Source organism: Oncorhynchus clarkii, chromosome 21 (assembly GCF_045791955.1).
Source record: "Oncorhynchus clarkii lewisi isolate Uvic-CL-2024 chromosome 21, UVic_Ocla_1.0, whole genome shotgun sequence".
Lineage (NCBI taxonomy): Eukaryota > Metazoa > Chordata > Actinopteri > Salmoniformes > Salmonidae > Oncorhynchus > Oncorhynchus clarkii.
The window spans coordinates 40,843,865-40,867,518 of NC_092167.1; the positions used below are offsets into that span (position 1 = coordinate 40,843,865).

Consider the following 23,654-nt stretch of genomic DNA (forward strand, 5'->3'; position numbering starts at 1 on the left):
TACACCACTAAGTAATACCGTTAGCTGTTACTGTTGTACTACACCACCAAGCAATACAGTTAGCTGTTACTGTTGTTGTACTACACCACCAAGCAATACCGTTAGCTGTTACTGTTGTTGTACTACACCACCAAGCAATACAGTTAGCTGTTACTGTTGTACTACACCACCAAGCAATACCGTTAGCTGTTACTGTTGTTGTACTACACCACCAAGCAATACAGTTAGCTGTTACTGTTGTACTACACCACTAAGTAATACCGTTAGCTGTTACTGTTGTTGTACTACACCACCAAGCAATACAGTTAGCTGTTGCTGATATACTACACCACCAAGCAATACAGTTAGATGTTACTGTTGCTGTACTACACCACCAAGCAATACAGTTAGCTGTTACTGTTGTACTACACCACCAAGTAATACAGTTAGCTGTTACTGTTGTACTACACCACCAAGTAATACAGTTAGTTAGCTGTTACTGTTGTACCACACCACCAAGTAATACAGTTAGCTGTTACACTTGTGTGTGTGTGTGGGGGGGGCATACTAAATCAACATATGCATGGCTTTTCACCCTTAAACCTAATCATAATTATACATAGTTTTTCACTAAAGGCAGTTATTTGGTTAAAACTGGGAAAGGATAGGGTTATTAGGAGGTAGTTAGTGAAAGGATAGGGTTATTAGGAGGTAGTTAGTGAAAGGATAGGGTTATTAGGAGGTAGTTAGTGAAATGATAGGGTTATTAGGAGATAGTTAGTGAAATAATAGGGTTATTAGGAGTACGTTTGTGAAAGGATATGGTTATTAGGAGTACGTTCGTGAAATAATAGGGTTATTAGGAGTACGTTCGTGAAAGGATATGGTTATTAGGAGGTAGTTAGTGAAAGGATATGGTTATTAGGAGGTAGTTAGTGAAAGGATAGGGTTATTAGGAGGTAGTTAGTGAAAGGATAGGGTTATTAGGAGGTAGTGAAAGGTTTTGTTTGAGGTCGGAAGTGATTTCCAAGACCAATGTCCATTTCCGAGAACATGTAACTTTTTGAAACCCCTCTTAAGAGTGACACACAGTGGCACAAGAAGGTACTGCAAGATTATATCCCTGTAACGTAAAACCGTTGAACTCTTCTCCAGTTAACTCTGTGGAATCCAGGTTGTCTGGTTATTAAAGGAGCTTTCCAGTAATACGCTGACGGGAAAAATGTTAATCAGGCCATTTGACTTGTACTGCAGGAGTAGAACAGTGCTGATCTGGAAGTGGTCTCAACTGCCAATCACTAAAGCAATTTACAGATTTATTTTTAGGTGCTCTAAAGAAGTAATCTCATATTTTGCAAAAACTTGGGGATGTCAAACAGAGCAAGATGTCGGGACACTGTGACGTAAAACCAATCAGACTAAATATTTTGACTCCTTCGTCTGGTGATAGCTTTCCCGTTGCAGGGCATTTGATTTTATTTACCTTTATTTAACTAGGCAAGTCAGTTAAGAACAAATTCTTATTTTCAATGACAGCCTAGGAACAGTGGGTTAACTGCCTGTTCAGGGGCAGAACGACAGATTTGTACCTTGTCAGCTCGGGGGTTTGAACTTGCAACCTTCCAGTTACTAGTCCAACACTCTAACCACTAGGCTACCCTGGCATGAGAGGACTACTCTTGTCAGCATCATCGTACCCTTCCTGGAAGCGGAGTGTGTCCTCAGATGACCATACAGGAATGCTGCCAAGACAGCAGCGTAAAGACACCCCAACACACTTAGCCACTGCTCTCTCAGCCAACAGTCAAGGTCTCAGTAGAACTGGTAAACAACCATCAGTCGACACTGACGTCTGTTTGACCATAGATAGAGAGGTAGTGATGGATCACATCGATCAGTTGCGATCTCATTATCAGTTGAGAAAAATCATGCCAGGATCTCTTGTTCTGTAAGAGAACATTCCGTATTGAAAAGTTGGTCTCGGATGGCCTATGAGCTCATCAATACTTTGTCCTGGTTTTCTCTGTCACTGACACTTCCTCTTTCCCCCTCGTCTTTTTATCAGTCTCTCGCTTTATTTTCACTGGTTTTCTGTGTTTCCCCTTGCACTTTCCCTCTCTCTCACCTACAAACAGTTACATTTGACATTTGAGCAATTTAGCAGACACTCTTATCCAGAGTGACTTAAAGTTAGACATAAACAAGCAACAAATACTCCTGGGAATCAATAGCCACTGCATATGTACACTAAATTACCAAACGTATGTGGACACCTCCTTGTGGAACATCTCATTCCAAAATCCTGGGCATGAATATGGAGTTGGTCCCCCCTTTGTTGCTATAACAGACTCCACTCTTCTGGGAAGGTTTTCCATGAGATGTTGGAACATTGCTGCAGGGACTTTCTTCCATTCAGCCACAAGAGCATAAGTGGGGTTGGGCAATGATGTTGGGCAATTACGCCTGGCTCGCAGTCCAATTCATCACAAAGGTGTTCACTGGGGTTGAGGTCAGGGCTCTGTGCAGGCCAGTCAAGTTATTCCACACCGATCTCAACAAACCATTTCTATATGGACCTCGCTTTGTGCACGGGGGCAATGTCATGCTGAAATAAGAAAGGGCCTTCCCCAAACTGTTTTCACAATGTTGGAAGCACAGAATCGTCTAGAATGTCATTGTATGCTGTAGCCTTAAGATTTCCCTTCAGTGGAACTATTGGACTGCCAGATGGTGAAGTGTGATTAATCACTCCAGAGAACACGTTTCCACTGCTCCAGAGTCCCAATGGCGTTGAGCTTTACACCACTCCAGCCAATGCTTGGTGATCTTGTGTGCGGCTGCTTGGCCATGGGAGGCTTGTGTGCGGCTGCTCGGCCATGGAAACCCATTTCATGAAGCTCTCAGTTAACAGTTCTTTGCTGAAGTTGCTTTCAGTGGCAGTTTGGAATTTGGTAGTTAGTGTTGCAAACGAGGACAGACTATTTTTACGCACTACACACTTCAGCACTCGGTGGTCCCGTTCTGTGAGTTTGTGTGCCCTACCACACAAACTAGACGTTTCCCCTTCACAATAACAGCGGTTACAGTTGACCGGGGCAGCTCTAGCAGTGCAGAAATGTGAAGAACTGACTGGTTGGAAAGGTGGCATCCCATAACGGTGCCAAGTTGAAAGTCACTGAGCTCTTCAGCAAGGCCATTCATTCTACTGCCAATGTTTGTCTATGGAGATTGCATGGCAGTGTGCTCGATTTTATACTTTTGTATGTATAGTGTATTTGCCCTATGGTCTCTTTGAAGCACAGAAGGTTGGTGCCATCTTAATTGGGGAGGATGGGCTCGTGGTAATGGCTGGAGTAAAATGCTGGAATGGTATCAAATACATTAAACACACGGTTTCCATGTGTTTGATTCCATTCCATTTGCTCCATTCCAGCCATTATTATGAGCCGTCCTCCCCTCAGCAGCCTCCACTGCTTTGAAGGTAGGATTCTGGCGGGCTCACGTAGCTCTGGCTCACTTCAAGTCAGGCGTCAGAGTGTCACGGTAGATCACTAGCCCCACCACTACTACCACAGGGTTAGTTCAGAGTGAGTGGAATGGATCAACTACTGTGTGGTTCTGGATACTGGTAGGGTGGCTCGTTGAAGATGATGTCAGGTGGACTGCTGCTGGGTTTATGTCTCACTTTTCTGGGATTAGAAGCTGAGGGACAAGGGAACGAATGCGGAAAGGTACGTAAAAATTCTCTCACAACTGAAAATGTACAGGTTTCAAATGAGGTCCAAGGTGTTTTTCTCATGATATTCCTTTTCTAGGTTCATTATCATTGGATTTGGGAAAATATCCAATATTGGTTGTAGTGTTGCCTTTACTGTAATCTCGTGTGGGCAGACTATATAAACGAAACATCTGACCAAATTACGCATGATTTTACTTCTGGGCTAACTGAGATTAACTTTACTGTAATACAGAGAAACTGAATGGCGCAGTGAAAGAGACTTTGCTCAGTAGTCTGTGGGTGTCACGTTTGTCGTAACGATGAGACCAAGGCGCAGCGTGATAAGTGTACATAACTCAAAAAAACACACATACCATCCTCGTCACACCCTGATCTAACCAAAATAATAAAGAAAGCCAAGATAACTAAGTTCAGGGCGTGACAGTACCCCCCCCAAAGGTGTGGACTCCCGGCCGCAAACCTAAACCTATATGGGAGGGTCTGGGTGGGCATCTAACCTCTGTGGCGTCTCTGGTTCTGGACGCCGCCCCCCTTCTTTACCCTGAGTCCGTCTTGTAGCACTGATCCGTGGATCATCGTTGGAGGCTCTGGACTGCAGATCCTTGCCGTAGGCCCCGGGCTGGGGACCCTCGCTGCGTGTTTTCGCCGTTCCTCCCGTGCTATCTCCACCTGCCTCCATGGTAGGCGATCCTCTCCTGCCAGTATTTCCTCCAAACGTCCAGGATCCTTTACCGTCCAGTATTTCGTCCCATGTCCATGCTTTCTGCTCCATCAAACGCTGCTCCTCCTTTTCACGCTGCTTGGTCCTTTTATGGTGGGTTGTTCTGTCACGGTCGTCGTAACGATGAGACCTAGGCGCAGCGTGATAAGCGTACATAACTCCTTTAATAAAAGAGAGAACACTGAACAAAACTATACAAAACAACTAAATTAACCGTGAAGCTACATATATGACTAGTGCAAACAGGCAACTAAACATAGAATATAACCCACAAAACCAAAATGGAAAATGGCAACCTAAATAGGATCCCCAATCAGAGACAACGATAAACAGCTGTCTCTGATTGGGAACCAATTCAGGCCACCATAGACCTACATACCTAGACATACCAAAACCCCATAGATATACAAAAATCCCTAGATAAGAAAAAAACACACATACCACCTTCGTCACACGTGACCTAACCAAAATAATAAAGAAAACAAAGATAACTAAGGTCAGGGCGTGACAGTGGGCGGAAAGAGCGTGTCAGGTCACCCTAACTCTACTCCACTGGTTTGAACTCACCCACATTTAGCTGTATCACTCATAAGAGAATGCCATATTTGTTCAATTGACTTTGCCATACATTTGGCATAATGTTAAATATATGCACAAGTAAAGAGTGTGGGTGTTCTGTGTATATTGAGACTTAGGGGTGTGCCACTGGGAAAAAACTGGTTGAATCACCGTTGTTTCTATGTCATTTAAGGTATTTTTTATCAATGTGATGACCTGAACGTGGAAAACTGATTGGATTTGCAAAAGGTCATCACCATAAGGGCATGTGTAAACCATAAACTAAAAGCACAGCTATCATGCTTGTAAACCAATCACAGTGTTCCAAAACCATATGAATAGATTGCTCTTCATAAAAAAATGTTTTGTTGTTACATTTAACTGCTGAAAATGCCGTTATTTTCTTAGTAGGTAACATCAGAGGTCGTCAGCCTGTGAGAGAAGTCGGAGCTCAGGGTGTCACGACTTCCACCGAAGTTGTTCCCTCTCCTTGTTCGGAGGTGTTCGGGTGGTGTTCAGTGGTGTTCGGGCGGTGTTCGGTGGTGTTCGGGCGGTGTTCGGTGGTGTTTGGTGGTCGAAGTCACCGGCTTTCTAGCTGCCACCAATCCATGTTTCATTTTTCCTTTTGTTTTGTCTGTTTACACACCTTGTTCCCATCTCATAATTATGTTCCTTATTTAACCCTCTGGTTTCCCTTTCTGTTTTGTCCTTGTTTTGTAACGGGACTTTTGTTACGTTCTTGGATAGAGTAAATACAGTGTTTTTTTACTCTTACCTGTGTCCTGCGCCAGACTCCTTCGCTATCTTCTAGATAGACTCTGCCACAGGGATGATAGACGAGTTTCACCACTGTTAATGCTGCATTCATAACCAAGTGGGAAGGTGGTATTTTTACTGGGAAAAATCCACTTGAATGCCCCTCCAACTCCTAATTACTAGTGGGGAACTCGACTATCATCCCTCAGCTCCGACTTCTCCCACATGCTGACCTCTGACGTCACCTACTAAGGCAGGGGTCAAAGTCATTCCACGAAGAGCCTAGTGTCTGCGGGTTTTTGGTTTTTCATTTCAATTAAGACCTAGACAACCAGGTTAGGGGAGTTCTTTACTAATTAGTGACCTTAATTCATCAATCAAGTACAAGAGAGGAGTGAAAACCTGCAGACACTCGGCCCTCTGTGGAATTGACACGTGTACTAAGTAAATTCCCTCCATAACAGCATTTTTGTCAGTTAAATGTAACAACAAACCATTATTTATAAAGAACAATCTATTCATATGGATTTGGAACACTACGATTGGTTTACAAGCATGATAGCTGTGCTTTTGGTTTATAGTTGACACAGTTTGTAGGCTATTAGCCAATCAGTGTTTCTCAACAAGTTCAAAGCATGTGAATGCATTCAAATAGTCAAATATTCAAATATTAAGACTTCACAAACGTGCACATGATTCTTTCACTGCAATAATACCTGACATGAACATTATTCCAGGTGGTCACTCTTATCTTCTGTCTTCGGTTCTCCCTGTTGCACACAACAAGCTTTGATTACCCGTCGCAACGGGATTTATGGCAGATTTAAGACGACACCATCAACCCTGTTACAGTCAACTCAGCTATACTTGATTTGGCAATTAATAATAGGCACTTACCATAGTATTTTTTAAATTTAACCTTGATGGGCAAAACATTTTTTCAATTAAAGTTCAACATGCATATTTGTGACAGAATGTTAAAATGAGGTGAAATAAAACATTTGTTTTTCACGAAGTTACACTACCCAACAAGGTACTCATTTGGTGGAATGACCCTTTCACATTATTTCAAGGGGTCACTCTGTCTTCTGTCTCGATTTAGTTTTCTTGCAGCACTTGCGGAAGCAGAAAATGCATGTTTTAATGGATACAACTATGACAAGTGCCACTATGGTGAGCAGAGCAGCTGCCACATCTAGAGAGTGGTACTGGTACCAGCTCAGGTTATGGGCCTCCACCCTCAAGTGCTTAGCCCCTTTGTTACGCATCACAAACTCGATCCAGAACACAGCTGTATCCAAGGGTTTCATTGGTTGGTCGTGGTGGATTCTTGACAGCCTCATCATGCTTGCTTTATACCTGGTGAAAGGGGAATAGAGACAGTTATTTCACTGCACATTTTCAACAGTTGCCCAAAAGGTTGGCGTGAGGAAACCAGTTGTGTATTTGTGACTTACGATGGATCATTGATCACACTGTTGAGGCCATCCACAAGGTCTTTGGATGTCATCTTGTTGAAGTCCACCATTACAGCAGCTCCCTTGTTTTTCATGTGGATGATATTGTCTGGCTGGTCAGCGAACAAGGGGATGCCCACCATTGGGACTCCATGGTAAATGGATTCATATAGTCCGTTAGTCCCACCGTGGGTGACGAAGGCTTTGGTCTTTGGATGACCTTTTTGATACAGCACAGCGAGAGGAAGCAGGGTTGTTGAACACTGTTGTACGCAAGGAATGTTTATATGTTTATGACTGTTATCAAGAAAGACATATCACCAAGTAAATCATTTTGTGGAATCCATTCATAAACTCTTGTGTTGGGGGCGAGAGTCTCTGGTTTCTCCCCACTGTATCTCCACAGCACCTATGGTGAGAAAACAGGAATATGAATGAGAACCTGCAATGAAACTGTACTTATAACAAGAAGCTATGTTTTTTTGCAGGGTCCCTGATGGCCAAATGCAATATCTCTGACAGAATTCTATGTAAAGGAAAAGTGTAAGCTAGCTTGTTTGAATCGTACAAATGGATCCAATATCGGGATCAAGGAGACGATGACACCTCTACTTATAACAATGTTACAAAGCTTCTTTTTTTTTTAAAGCAACAGACTAACCTTCTGTGGTATTTGTCCCAATGCAGTGGCTATGGTGTTTCCCCTCTCTTTAGTGAGGTTCTTGATCATGGATCCCAGGGAAAACACCACGATTCCATCATCTCCTGAACTCTGCACAAAGTCCTCCATGGCCTGAAATTCAACACAATCTGTTTCCTTATGGTTCAATGTTATCAGCCCAATAGACTGTAGATAATAGATCATCTTGTAAGACAGTTGATACGTTTGTGTTGAAAAGCCTTACTTTTGAAAGGGGTTTTGCAGGTTTGCAGTGAAGGCCTCCCACAAATTTAAAGTTGGGAAGGAAAGGTCGAGGATACTCAAAGTCCCAGTAGGTCCGTATCAACCAGATATCTGCCTTCCCCAAGATCTCGCATAAAGTCGTAGGTCTGCCTGATAAATGTCGAGATGCATTATGAATGAGACGCAGTACTGCTGAATAAGTGGTCCACAAAACCTATACAAGCTAATCAGTAATTATATTGTTACAACTTTTACAGCGGATTCTCTCTCTCAGAATGTTACAGTTATTGTACTAGAAAAGCCATTGTGCATATGAATCATTCAATAACAAACATGTTGCAGATTTGCACACAGAACAGCTTCAGTAGAGTGTAGACCTAGCCCTATATATAACATCAATGGGGAAAGCACTGCTTCAATCAGAGCTCTGTCAAAGGAGTACCTAACTTGATTTAGCTTATCCACTTAATCAAATATATACACAAATAAACCAAGTCATGATATTACATTCTTCTTGTAGATATTCCAATCTTTATAAAAACCAAAACCTGAGATTGAGCTTGTGGTGCAAGGACCCTTCCAACTTTTTGACAAATTCTGATCAACTTACCCTTGATGCCACTGTAGTACTTATCAATGGTCTGTAGGCAGTGTATAGAGAAAAAGCTAGAATGTATCATGTACGTAACAAAATTGTGAACCCGCTCAAAAAAACTCATTTGGTCTGTGTACGTCAAAGGGGGGGCAGGAACAAAAGAGGGGGGCGCTGGTATCTGCCCGCAGTGCCTCTCCATAGTCATGCCAAATGTAAACCTCAGCGAGATAATGAAAGGCACGTTAAGAGCATCTGCCATTAAGTCACTGCATGGCATCATTGGATCAGAAAGGACTGTGTCAAACTCCCACTGTCTCAGTGTGTCCATAAGCTCTTTGTTGTGGAACATGGCATCACACATGTTAAGATGTAGAGCTGTCATACTTCCCAACACCTCCCGGATCTTCAGGCCCACCTGCAACATTGAGGCGTTCTGAGCCTCGTATATCCAGAAGTTTAGGAAGTCCTCCTGGAGAGACTCCAAATCATGTCTCTCAAAAGGAACATTATACACCTTGAAGCTGAAACCCTCTGGTTTGGTATAGTTGACTGAAGGTGAGGCAGAGCAAACCAGCACTGTGACACTATGGTTTCGCTCCACTAGTTCTTCCAGGATCACACGCATGTTGAGCCAGTGACTGAACTCCCCAGGAAAGACCAGCACATTACCACTGTGTGTGCCCTGACACCCACAGAGAATGAGGAGGGCCATGGACATCAACAACTTCCCAGACACCATTGTAGCGGAGTAGATAGAGACAGAGAGGACCTCTATGCGTTCAACAACGACATTCAGGTTTTGACTAGAATTGTGTAAGATCAACCTGACTATAAAATAGTTATGTGTTCTCCTCTGCAGTCTCAAAGTCTATAGGTTATGTCAGAGATAACCATGGTACACATTTGCACACTGCACAGCTGTGTAAAATCTGCCACTGCCAATTTACCTTGGACTTCAGAACCTGAACCCTCTTTCTTCAATGAGGCAAAAGTGCATGTCTAAAACGACGTATACTCGTTCACCTTTCGGTTTTTGTAACTTTTTCCAGAGTAGTATAAAAGAACAGGGTTTCAAGTTTACAATGGGCTATTAGAATCAAAGTTTGATGAACCTTGATTTGCTTACTTCTGACCGCAAGAGCGGTCTGCCCAAAGTAGTTTTAGGAAGGCACCTGTGCGACCAGTTTCTATCCGGTAGATGGCAGTGTTCCTTTCTCTATGGTGGCAATGCTTTTATGTTGATTTCTTTCCTTGACAGGCATGCTAAGGAAAGAAGCTAGCAGCAGAACGTTCAAAGGACTTAGCATGTTCATACATTCACATACGTGTCATTGTATAAAAAGACAATTATGTCGAATTGTGACTATTTAACAACTCAGCTAACATCTGTCTTGAACCCGCTTTTGAAAATTGTGGTCCTGGAACGACTGGGAATTGTAGAGGATGGCGCATTTTAAACTTCGGCTGGAGGTGTCCAAGATTAAATTTGAGAACGAACAGTGGTGTAAAGTACTTAAGTAAAAATACTTTAAATAACTACTTAAGTAGTTTTTTGTGGTATCTGTACTTTACTATTTTTTTGCACATTTTCTTCACTACATCCCTAAAGAAAATAGTGTACTTTTTACTCCATACATTTTCCCTGACACCTAAAAGTACTCATTACATTTCAAATGCTTAGCAGGACAGGAAAATGGTCAAATTCACGCACTCATCAAGAGAACATCCCTGGTCATCCCTACTGCCTCTGACCTGGCAGACTCCCAAAACATAAATGCTTGGTTTGTAAATGATGTCAGTGTTGGAGTGTCCCCCTGGCTATCGATAAATAAATAAAAAACAAAAATTGTGCCATCTTGGTTTGCTTAATATAAGTAATTTGAAATTATTTATACTTTTACTTTTGATACTAAAGTAAATTTTTGCAATTACATTCACTTTTGATACTTACATATATTTAAATACTTTTAGACTTTTACTCAAGTAGTATTTTACTGGGTGACTTCCACTTGAGTTATTTTCTATTAAGGCATCTTTACTTTTACTCAAGTATGATAATTGGGTACTTTTTCCACCACTGACAACAAAGCACTGAAACTGTTGAATGAATCTAACAAAAATAAATTACAAAGTTTGGAAGCAGAACTGTCACAGCGGGGGATCGACAATGTTCCATTTGTCGTCGTCATGTTGGATTTCCAGCTCCTGGTAAAGGTAGCTGCTAGCTTGCTCTCGAAAACCTTTCTTCTTATCGATAGGGTTTACAGCGGTTAGCTCCGCTCATGGTTGGCTGCGCGTGAACTACAATTATGATGCGATGTTTCAACGTTTAGAAACATAAATCATCCCTTGCGAAACGGTTTTCGAAATGTATGCTGTTATGGATCTGTGTACGGTTCGGTTCGTTCAATCACCATCTGAACTTAAACAACTAAGACGGATAATCATTTGAACAGTGCAGAAGAGAACCTCACTCCAAAAATGTTTTTTTTTTCCTTCCGTCAAGACTGGTAATATTTGTATGTAGAGAGTGCCAATCGAAAATTGAAACAGCATGGGAAAGAGAACACTGAAATGGTTTATTTCTTTAAGTCTCGACGTAGCCTCGAGACAGTGGAAAGTTTTGCTGGAGAAACTGAGGAACAAGGTGAATTTCCAACACCAACATCACAAATAAGGGATCCGGGTGACTCAAAGTGAAAAGGAAACCCAACCCGGGGTGGTGCGAATAGTTTCCAATATAAATGAATTTTCATTTGGCAGGATTTGCAGAGGCGCTTGGGAAGATGCCTTTTGTAGACCTGAGGCCAGAGATCAAAATCAAGAGCATCATTATGGCGAGAAGTGGTTGGGGTTGAGCTGGGGTTGCCCAGCATTCAAATCCTGGAATCTGGAAAATTAGTCAGATGAGTCAAAATGGCAATGCAATGTGGGTGTAGCGTAATTGTTTTTATTTGACATGCTACCTCAGTGATGATTCATGTCGCAACCATAGATGTGTGGTACTGTGATACCAACGTACTGTTCGTAGAGGACTGTCAGATTTATTAAAATGTTATTTTCTTTCTGTTCATTTTCTATTGAATAATGTTATTTGACTCATTAATTAAATACATCTTAACAGATAAAATAAGCTTATTGACATGTTTTAAATGTGTGTTTTTTAAAAACATTTCTACTGGTATTCTAAATATACTGTAATTGATTAATATTGAGATTACAGTGGGAAGGCACATTTTAAGATAGAAAGACAATTTGTAGCCTATGAAGTTAATATAATATTGTTTGACCAGTGACCTCATTGTTGCTTGCTTTATAGTTGTGCAAGTACATTTTAAATGCATTTTAAAATCTTAATCTCAAATTGAAATCATACAATTCTAAATTCCTTTTGGTACTTGCACACCACACCATACTTACTGCATGACCAACTCGTCAATAGCTCCTCCCCAAATAGGAAGTCGTGCACAAGCATTGTTTACAATTTGCCAGGCAAAGGTAGAAGACAACGTGAATACGTGTAGGTTTTGATGACAATTCATCACATTATTGTTGTTTTCTAAAAAAAAAAGTTTAAGATTTATTAGCAAATGACAATGGAGAATGCTGGCCACTTTCAAAGTCAGCTAACCTCTCTCATGAACGCGGTAGTGACAGCAGCGGTCTTGGAAATAGTCCGACTGGTAGAAGACAGCGCCGTGGTCCTTCGCCAACAGTTGTCCAAGAGTAAACTGGAGAACGAAGCATTAAAAGTCGAAAACGAGTCGAATAAAAAGAAGCTGCAAATTTTGGAAGGCAAGTCGATGGCGGCAAAGCAGCGTTCTGTCGCTCGTCATGAAGCTGATGGCAGGAAATGTAACTCGTGTGGATGGTTGGAAACTAAGTTGATTGCATTTGCTTTGTTACACGATTTATTTTTTGGCAAATAATCAAACATGTATTTTATGGTTTCTTTTGTTTATGGTAATTGTATAGATGAACTTGTCCACACAAAAGACGATGGAAAGGGAGATAAGACAGGTGCAGGGCTGCAATCTCAGGATCCGGCTGGTCAATCCCAGGTTTGTATACGGGCATTTTCATGTAAAAGGCCCATGAGTACTAATTATTAGTTCATAGGAGTACATTAAATTTGGTGTCAAATGAAAGCTAAGAGGCTAAATGAAGGCATATATAAATGTTTCAACCATTTTCCATCCTAAAAATTAGCAATAAGCAAAGACTGATTTCTGGTCAAACATGGAAAGTGGATCTTACTACTACTACTACTAGAGGTCGACCGATTATGATTTTTCAACGCCGAAACTGACTATTGGAAGACCCCAAAAAGCCGATTAATCGGTCGATTTTTATATCTATATTTGTAAAAAATGACAATTACAACAATACTGAATGAACACTTATTTTAACTTAATATAATACATCAATAGTGTCTCCTGCTACTGTCTTCCCTTCCACTGGTATAACTGTTATGTTCAGCTCATAGTGTCTCCTGCTACTGTCCTCCCTTCCACTGGTATAACTGTTATGTTCAGCTCATAGTGTCTCCTGCTACTGTCTTCCCTTCCACTGGTATAACTGTTATGTTCAGCTCATAGTGTCTCCTGCTACTGTCTTCCCTTCCACTGGTATAACTGTTATGTTCAGCTCATAGTGTCTCCTGCTACTGTCTTCCCTTCCACTGGTATAACTGTTATTTTCAGCTCATAGTGTCTCCTGCTACTGTCTTCCCTTTCACTGGTATAACTGTTATGTTCAGCTCATAGTGTCTCCTGCTACTGTCCTCCCTTCCACTGGTATAACTGTTATGTTCAGCTCATAGTGTCTCCTGCTACTGTCCTCCCTTCCACTGGTATAACTGTTATGTTCAGCTCATAGTGTCTCCTGCTACTGTCCTCCCTTCCACTGGTATAACTGTTATGTTCAGCTCATAGTGTCTCCTGCTACTGTCCTCCCTTCCACTGGTATAACTGTTATGTTCAGCTCATAGTGTCTCCTGCTACTGTCCTCCCTTCCACTGGTATAACTGTTATGTTCAGCTCATAGTGTCTCCTGCTACTGTCCTCCCTTCCACTGGTATAACTGTTATGTTCAGCTCATAACTTTATTTATTTTTCTGTCCAGTGGGGTTCACAGCAAGAGTGTGAAAACAGTCTGGACAACCCCCTCACTCTCCCTGTCTCTCTTCTGTCTCTCTCCAATTAATGTCACTTCTCTTGGCTCTTACTGACGCCTACCCATGAGTCCCTTCTCTTTCTATTTACTGTAACCAGCCACCTCACCCACTGAGCACCAGGTTTCCATGGACGTTGAAAAGTAGTTGAAATTTGGTCAATCCACATCTGAACCAATCATAGACATCTGTTTCACAGGTTTGGACAACAGTAGGGAAAAGTAGAGTGTAGCTCAGTACAGTCGGAGAACTCCTGTAAAATATTGTACATATTTAGTTGATTTAAGCGTTGTTTTTTAAATTGTAATATATTTTTGTGTGTTTGATAACTCATTGAATTTCTAGCGAATATGTTTAGTGTCCTTGACCAATGGAATGGCAGATTGATTTGTTTGCTTTGCTTAGCTGCCTGACTACTGTTTGCATTACAGAGATGCATTCAGCACCGCTTCTAGTTTAACCCAGCCAAAGTGAGAGGACTACAGTGTGGAGATGGCAGAGGGCTCCCTTGTAGTGAGGGTGGCTTTATACACTGGACTGACGTGTGGTGAGTTTTTAGCGCCGTATCGGCAGCAGAAGAAGCGTCACCCAAGTGGATGTTACACATCACTAGTGGAGGAGTCGTCCTGTGGCTACCGAGGGCTGGGGACTGAGAACAACGTCAGGACCAGCTAGCTAACTCTGCCATCATCTAACCTGTCCCTCCCTAGTACCATCTAACTCGGCTGCCAGATGAATAGATGCCTTCACCAAGAGCAGGCACCATCTGAAGCTGTTAAGAATTCACTCTCATATTTTTTCTTATTTTTTTTTACTGCAGTTTTGTGTTCTTGTACCGATTTGTACTGTGATGTCCAAACTTGTAAAACATAGACGTCCATGATTGGTACAGATTTGGTCAAGCCCGGACCAACCAAATGTGGTAGCCAGTATGTGGAATAATACTCAAAATGATATTATATTTTTGTACCATGAAGAGAATGACATTCTTAATTATGCATTTCTGTGTAGCACAAATCAGAGACCCATGATATCATTCTGTCACTATAATTGTGTTATAGGGTGTTAATCCACTTAATTTACTGTAGTTCAATAACTAAAATATATATATTTTTTTTCAATTTGAAGGCGTCATGTCATTCTTTCTGCAGACATCATTCTGTCTTAATTCAAAGTTAGATATTTAAGAGTTTTTGGAAAATTTAGTAACATAAAAAAACAGATTTTACCTGCATTCTGTTACCAAACTTTACATCTGCACTGCACTTCCTGTAAATACATTTTTGTAACATTTTCAGTGGAAATTGTTAAAAGTTGTTACCATGGAGAAGGATGGAATGAAAGTACTTCGCATCAAGAAGGAAATAAATGATGACACAGAACATGACACGCCATCTCCAGTGACAGGTGAGTGTGACAGTTTGACGTATCACAGTTCTATGTTTGAGAATAGTGCATTATCTTTTGCCCAGACTGTACATATGACGCTTTTTGAAGTGGATTTCATACGTTGTATTTACTGTAATGGCACCTGTGTCTGTTTCAGATGAGCAGCAGTGTCCCAAAGTGGACATGGTGTTTTATAAGGAGTGGAGCCAAAGCCTGTGGCGAGACCACAGAACAGAGGAAGAAACTCCAGGATCATCAATGACCCAGCATCAGGTCAGTCCACTTTCCATCAGAGTTTTTTAAAATGTTTAAATCTTAGTTCAGGCCTATGTGATACAAACACACATGCTGTTGAGATGGTTGGTTGTGAGATACACAAATCTATTGAGCCATGTTTTGGTCATAAAAAAAACTAATCAGAGACATGACAAAAGATGGGAAAGGGAAGTAAAATACAACAGTCAAATAATCAAACCCAAACAATGGAAAAGTTCTTCAAGAAGTGAACCTGTCCCAGTCATCGAAGTGTCTCCAAAGGTCCAGCAGCATCTGGAAATGAACAACTAACTCAATCCCCTAAAAAGACAACAAAGACCGACACACAAAAAAACACTCATGAAGCTTTTTGAATGTACAGAAGTGGCGTGTTGTATCGACATAGGCCTCTGACTACCAGGCAGGCTACCAAGTCCCTCTACGTGTTTACTTACATACAGTTGGTCGTCTTCTTACAGAACGGAGGGCTACTTCAGTGCAGTAAGCTGAATCCCTCCACTCCCATCCTCAAAGTCTTCTGTGATCCTGAACGAGACACGTATCCCGACTACCGATTGAAAAGGGAATCTCTGAATTATCTGTTCTCCTTGGCCCTGACTGGTCAAGACAGACAGACGGCAACATTCAAGATCCTCGTCTTTATATACTGGTTGGCCCACGGGACCTCCTATAAAACTGTCTCGGAGACTTTCGGAATCCCTCTGTCCAATGCTACCAGCATCGTCCGCGACGTTGCGGACAAACTGGTCAAGCTCTCTCTGAAGATTGTAAACAAGCCCTCTTCAGGCGAGCTGGCTCTCATGGTGCAAGGGTTCGGCAGACTGGCCCGTCACCCGGTGTTTGAGAAGGCTGTGGGGGCCATAGGTGGGTGCCACGTCAGGGTCAAGATCCCCGGTGTACCGCAACCCCAACAGCGTCCAGGTGACCAGCCCCTCCCTGAGAAGGCCCTCCCCACCATCAACTTCCAAGGGGTCTGCGACCACACGGGCAGCTTCATCGACGTCTTTGCGGGGCTGCCTGGGTCTATGACCGACGTGAGGATCCTGAGGCACAGTCCCCTTTACAAATGTGCCCTCTACCCTCCACCCGGATGCTTCCTCCTAGGCGACGGCGGGTACCCTTGCCTACAGACGCCTGTGTGCATCATCACACCCTATTCAAAGTCTGACCAGAACCCGGTGCACGTCCAGTTCAACCAGCACCACGCCATGGCTCTCTCCTCCATCGAGAGGACCTTCGGCATCATGAAGAAGCGCTGGCACATGATCTTCCTGCAGCCTCTTGAGCTCCACCCAAGCTTCATCCCCAAAGTGCTAGCGGTGTGCACCGTGCTGCATAACATCTGCCTCAGGTCGGGAGACTTGCTGGAGCCAGTGAAGATTGAGGATGGAAGCAAGGTGACAGAGGCTCTGAAGGAGTGGCTAGTGTCCAATGAGACCAGCGGAGAGGCGTTGAGGGACAGTTTGGCTCAACAGATCTCTACAATGAAATGCATGGCCACTGTGAAAGATGAGCGAGGTACATCTGCACCAGCAAACATGACAGCAGTGCAAAAAGAACACGCTTACAACATAGTGGTGATGGAACATTGATTTGGTGATCACAATTGATGGGTCGAATAAGTCACCATCAGTCACCGATTACACCACTGGCTAGCTGTGATACTTCATGTGCCCTTAAGTGGTGGTGGAACTGTTACTACTGACATTTTTGACTTTTTCACTAAAACAATTAAGCATAGTCGCCTCAAATGCCAGTGTTTCTTTACCATGTCAAAAATCATCCACTTTATTTCAAATATTATTTCCTTTATACTGTACACAGTATAGTGAAACACGATTTGGATTATGTTTTTGTGAGTGGTGTAAATGAGTGGTGCAGGTATTCGAACTTGTTGCTGTCTTTTTGATCAATTCAGTGAATATTACAAGTGTGATCTACTCAAACGAGTTATACTGTATACTCCATATGACTGATAGGGGGCGCTACCACCTTGCCCCCATCTTGGCACTCCCCTATTTAGCATAAAAATTAAGTGAAAAAATATATGAACATTTTCCTTAAAGTACATTTATTTTTAGAGTACTAATGTTACCGTCCCCACTACAACAACAAAAATACTGTAATACATGTAACTTTGTCCTTGAAACATTTAATTAAAATACTGTAGAATCCCTTTCATTCCTATGGAGGACTGCTCCTACTAGGGAGTGCCATATGGCTGACTGGTGGCTTAAAAGCCTCTCAATGACCAATACATGGCATCAGTAGTCCTTGGTTTATATACATCGTTTCTACTTGTTACGTTTTCTTTTTCGGTTGAGTTGAAAATAAAGCAATATATCTACCTCCAAATCCTTTGTAATGCGAATGGATTAATTATTTGCTTGTGCCTTTCTGCCCTATAATACTATGGTTTATTCAAATGTGTGTGTGTGAGAAGTTTTTCCTGAATTTTCAATGCAGTAGTTTCGGCTTAGAAAAACTGAAAGGTTATGTTACTTCCCAAAGGTACCACCAGGAGGCACTGAATGAATTAGTGTTATTACTGTATGGATACTCAAAGCATCCCCTATAAGCAGGCGGGTTTAAATCTGTCTTCGGGGACCCGCAGCCGTTTCATTTATTTGAACTATTCCATAGCTAGCTCACCTGATTCATCTAGTCACCTAAGCATCAAGCCCTTGGATAGGTGAGTTGGGTCAAGACTACAACAAAATTGTGAAACATCTGGGTGGGGTCCCCAAGGAGAGGTTTGAAAACCACTACCCTATAGTCTTTGATAAAAGCATTCTTCATTGTGCCACCTAAAGGGACATTTTTACCTTAGAGAAAAATACGACATGGTAGGTTCAGGGTGCCAGGCTAATTTCAACCACCAATGCACTCCGTGATAAAACAGACCAAAGCACTCTTCCATCCTCAAGGCATATATTATTTTGGCAACTGATTTCAATGTTTCATTGATTCTCATTTATTATTTGTTCTTTTTACAGAGAAGGAAAAGGAGAGTTGTAAATGATGCAGATGATTGGATTAAAGAGGATGAGGACATCCTAGAGCAAACCCATGGAAGTGCAAGTGTTCGACGAGTAACCATATTTAGTTTTGTGAAGTGGATATGTTCAGTGCTCACTTAATAGCACTCAATGAATAGTCAAAACCAAATGATTCAGTTATTTTACAATTGAAACATGGTGTTTTAAAATCAACAAATCATTCTTCTCCATGTTTTTTGCAGATTTATACTTCAGTCAATCCACTCAGTGATTTGTCAGATTTGAACAGACGCTTTCCTCATTTTGCAAGCAAGAGAATTACATGGCTAGGATAACAGAGTTTGAGAGGCAGATTATGGTCTGTTAAGGACAAACAACAGGATTGTTGGGGGATACCAATGCCAACAGTGGTGGAAAAAGTACCCAATTGTCATACTTGAGTAAAAGTAAAAATACACTTTTACTTAAGTCATTTTCTATTAAGTTAAGTCACCCAATAAAATACAACTTGAGTAAAAGTCCAAAAGTATTAGATTTTAAATATACTTGTAAAGGCAAAATATACTTAAGTATCAAAAGTACAAGTATAAATAATTTCACATGTTTTATATTAAGCAAACCATAATATTTGTATTTTACATTTACGGATAGCCAGGGGCACACGCCAACACTGACATTATTTACAAATTAAGTATTTGTGTTTAGTGAGTCCGCCAGGCAGTAGGGATGACCAGGGATTCACACTTATCAATTTCTCTGTCCTGCTAAGCATTTGAAATGTAATGAGTATTTTGTGTATCAGGGAAAATGTATGGAGTAAAAAGTCCATTATTTTCTTTAGGAATGTCTCAATTTACATCAACATAGCTCAGGCAGTAGGAAGCTCTCTCATCCATTTATATGTAGATGATAGTCTTATACTCAGCTGGCCCCTCACCGGATTTTGTGTTAAATACTCTACAACAAGCTTTCCTAGTGTCCAACAAGCTTTCTCTGCCCTTAACCTTGTTCTGAACACCTCCAAAACAAAGGTCATGTGGTTTGTTAAGAAGAATGCCCCTCCTCCCACATTTGTTATTACTACCTCTGAGGGTTTAGAGCTTGAAGTAGTCACCTCATACAAGTACTTGCGAGTATGGCTAGTCGATACACTGTCCTTCTCTCAGCACATATCAAAGCTGCAGGCTAAAGTTAAATCTAGACTTGGTTTCCTCTATCGTAATCACTCCTCTTTCACCCCAGCTGCCAAACTAACCCTGATTCAGATGACCATCCTACCCATGCTAGATTACGGAGACATAAGTTATAGATCTGCAGGCAAGGGTGCTCTCGGGCTGCTCTCGAGATGTTCTTTACCATTCGGCCATCAGATTTGCCACCAATGCTCCTTATAGGACACATCACTGTACTCTATACTCCTCTGTAAACGGATCATCTCTGTATACCCGTCGCAAGACCCACTGGTTGATGCTTAATTATAAAAGTCTTAGACCTCACTCCCCCCTATCTGAGAGATCTACTGCAGCCTTCATCCTCCACATACAACACATGTTCTGCCAGTCACATTCTCTTAAAGGTTCCCAAAGCACACACATCCCTGGGTTGCTCCTCTTTTCAGTTCCCTGCAGGTAGCGACTGGAACTAGCGCTTCTTGCCCTTTGCTGTTGTCTGTGCCCAATAATGTTTGTACCATGTTTTGTGCTGCTACCATGTTGTTATGTTGTGTTGCTACCATGCTGTGTTGTCATGTGTTGCTGACTTGCTATCTTGTCTTAGGTCTCTCTTTATGTAGTGTTGTCTCTTGTTGTGATGTGTGTTTTGTCCTAACATTTATATTGTATTTATTTTTAATCCCAGGCCCCTGTCCCCACAGGAGGCCTTCTGCCTTTTGGTAGGGCGTCATTGTAAATAAGAATTTGTTCTTAACTGACTTGCCAAGTTAAATAAAGGTGAAATAAAAAAAAGTACAAGTTGTAACAAAATATAAATTAAGTACAGATACCCCAAAAAACTATGTAAGTAGTAGTTTAAAGTATTTTTTCTTAAGTACTTCACACCACTAAATGCCAAGAAGAAACAGAATAAAACAACTCATCTGGATGGACGGTGAACAAGAGCAAGAGTACAAGCAAGTCAGGACGGTTAACGGTGGAGTTACAAGACACTGTTGACAAAAAGGAGAACCGTTGAGGAAGTCCGAGTAATGGCAGAGGAAATGTCTTTCCCAAATGGACTTTCAATTAAAAAAAGACAACTGAAGGACTATCATAGAGAAATCAGATAGGTATTCTCAAGTAAACAATTCAAGCACTGTGGAGGAACGATATGAGGAAACCAAAGTCTGAGGTCTTTGACTCTCTTTGTACAAAGGCACACATTAGAGATTTTACCTTTGTCGTACTTCAGTTTGGTGGTAGTTAGCCTTATTTAGGAAGTGCCTAGTTCTTGTGGACACAAGTACCATGTCTTTGATTCATTTGATTATATTCGGCTATATAAAATATGTGAGTGGAACTCTTCAGTCTACTGTGCTATATGTAGGCTAATCAAACTGCAGTCTACTGTGCTATATGTAGGCTAATCAAACTGCAGTCTACTGTGCTATATGTAGGCTAATCAAACTGCAGTCTACTGTGCTATATGTAGGCTAATCAAACTGCAGTCTACTGTGCTATATGTAGGCTAATCAAACTGCAGTCTACTGTGCTATATGTAGGCTAATCAAACTGCAGTCTACTGTGCTATATGTAGGCTAATCAAACTGCAGTCTACTGTGCTATATGTAGGCTAATCAAACTGCAGTCTACTGTGCTATATGTAGGCTAATCAAACTGCAGTCTACTGTGCTATATGTAGGCTAATCAAACTGCAGTCTACTGTGCTATATGTAGGCTAATCAAACTGCAGTCTACTGTGCTATATGTAGGCTAATCAAACTGCAGTCTACTGTGCTATATGTAGGCTAATCAAACTGCAGTCTACTGTGCTATATGTAGGCTAATCAAACTGCAGTCTACTGTGCTATATGTAGGCTAATCAAACTGCAGTCTACTGTGCTATATGTAGGCTAATCAAACTGCAGTCTACTGTGCTATATGTAGGCTAATCAAACTGCAGTCTACTGTGCTATATGTAGGCTAATCAAACTGCAGTCTACTGTGCTATATGTAGGCTAATCAAACTGCAGTCTACTGTGCTATATGTAGGCTAATCAAACTGCAGTCTACTGTGCTATATGTAGGCTAATCAAACTGCAGTCTACTGTGCTATATGTAGGCTAATCAAACTGCAGTCTACTGTGCTATATGTAGGCTAATCAAACTGCAGTCTACTGTGCTATATGTAGGCTAATCAAACTGCAGTCTACTGTGCTATATGTAGGCTAATCAAACTGCAGTCTACTGTGCTATATGTAGGCTAATCAAACTGCAGTCTACTGTGCTATATGTAGGCTAATCAAACTGCAGTCTACTGTGCTATATGTAGGCTAATCAAACTGCAGTCTACTGTGCTATATGTAGGCTAATCAAACTGCAGTCTACTGTGCTATATGTAGGCTAATCAAACTGCAGTCTACTGTGCTATATGTAGGCTAATCAAACTGCAGTCTACTGTGCTATATGTAGGCTAATCAAACTGCAGTCTACTGTGCTATATGTAGGCTAATCAAACTGCAGTCTACTGTGCTATATGTAGGCTAATCAAACTGCAGTCTACTGTGCTATATGTAGGCTAATCAAACTGCAGTCTACTGTGCTATATGTAGGCTAATCAAACTGCAGTCTACTGTGCTATATGTAGGCTAATCAAACTGCAGTCTACTGTGCTATATGTAGGCTAATCAAACTGCAGTCTACTGTGCTATATGTAGGCTAATCAAACTGCAGTCTACTGTGCTATATGTAGGCTAATCAAACTGCAGTCTACTGTGCTATATGTAGGCTAATCAAACTGCAGTCTACTGTGCTATATGTAGGCTAATCAAACTGCAGTCTACTGTGCTATATGTAGGCTAATCAAACTGCAGTCTACTGTGCTATATGTAGGCTAATCAAACTGCAGTCTACTGTGCTATATGTAGGCTAATCAAACTGCAGTCTACTGTGCTATATGTAGGCTAATCAAACTGCAGTCTACTGTGCTATATGTAGGCTAATCAAACTGCAGTCTACTGTGCTATATGTAGGCTAATCAAACTGCAGTCTACTGTGCTATATGTAGGCTAATCAAACTGCAGTCTACTGTGCTATATGTAGGCTAATCAAACTGCAGTCTACTGTGCTATATGTAGGCTAATCAAACTGCAGTCTACTGTGCTATATGTAGGCTAATCAAACTGCAGTCTACTGTGCTATATGTAGGCTAATCAAACTGCAGTCTACTGTGCTATATGTAGGCTAATCAAACTGCAGTCTACTGTGCTATATGTAGGCTAATCAAACTGCAGTCTACTGTGCTATATGTAGGCTAATCAAACTGCAGTCTACTGTGCTATATGTAGGCTAATCAAACTGCAGTCTACTGTGCTATATGTAGGCTAATCAAACTGCAGTCTACTGTGCTATATGTAGGCTAATCAAACTGCAGTCTACTGTGCTATATGTAGGCTAATCAAACTGCAGTCTACTGTGCTATATGTAGGCTAATCAAACTGCAGTCTACTGTGCTATATGTAGGCTAATCAAACTGCAGTCTACTGTGCTATATGTAGGCTAATCAAACTGCAGTCTACTGTGCTATATGTAGGCTAATCAAACTGCAGTCTACTGTGCTATATGTAGGCTAATCAAACTGCAGTCTACTGTGCTATATGTAGGCTAATCAAACTGCAGTCTACTGTGCTATATGTAGGCTAATCAAACTGCAGTCTACTGTGCTATATGTAGGCTAATCAAACTGCAGTCTACTGTGCTATATGTAGGCTAATCAAACTGCAGTCTACTGTGCTATATGTAGGCTAATCAAACTGCAGTCTACTGTGCTATATGTAGGCTAATCAAACTGCAGTCTACTGTGCTATATGTAGGCTAATCAAACTGCAGTCTACTGTGCTATATGTAGGCTAATCAAACTGCAGTCTACTGTGCTATATGTAGGCTAATCAAACT

General features: G+C 41.5%; 2 protein-coding genes across 4 annotated transcripts in view; one reads left to right on the top strand and one right to left on the bottom strand.

Moving 5' to 3' along the window:
• Window positions 1-5,104: 5,104 nt before the first annotated feature.
• On the bottom strand, window positions 5,105-9,878 carry LOC139379030 (UDP-glucuronosyltransferase 2A1-like). Its single transcript, XM_071121752.1, has 6 exons — window positions 8,725-9,878; window positions 8,116-8,264; window positions 7,872-8,003; window positions 7,532-7,619; window positions 7,211-7,430; window positions 5,105-7,112 (listed from the first exon to the last, which is right to left on the bottom strand). Exons 1-6 carry the CDS (start codon window positions 9,446-9,448, stop codon window positions 6,830-6,832), a joined length of 1,596 nt encoding a protein of 531 aa, XP_070977853.1. The 5' UTR covers window positions 9,449-9,878; the 3' UTR covers window positions 5,105-6,829.
• A 2,271-nt stretch (window positions 9,879-12,149) lies between these two features.
• Window positions 12,150-23,654, top strand: part of LOC139379031 (equilibrative nucleoside transporter 2-like) — a 56,985-nt gene continuing 45,480 nt past the window's right edge. The window contains exons 1-5 of one of the 3 annotated variants that reach the window (XM_071121753.1): window positions 12,150-12,564; window positions 12,685-12,770; window positions 15,181-15,289; window positions 15,429-15,544; window positions 16,006-17,902. In XM_071121753.1, the coding sequence (XP_070977854.1) occupies window positions 12,300-12,564; window positions 12,685-12,770; window positions 15,181-15,289; window positions 15,429-15,544; window positions 16,006-17,139 (1,710 nt within the window). In that variant the 5' untranslated portion in view covers window positions 12,150-12,299 and the 3' untranslated portion in view covers window positions 17,140-17,902. Of the gene's footprint in view, window positions 12,565-12,684; window positions 12,771-15,180; window positions 15,290-15,428; window positions 15,545-16,005; window positions 17,903-23,654 lie in introns of those variants that run through there. The other 2 variants (XM_071121754.1, XM_071121756.1) reach the window with 2 other exon arrangements.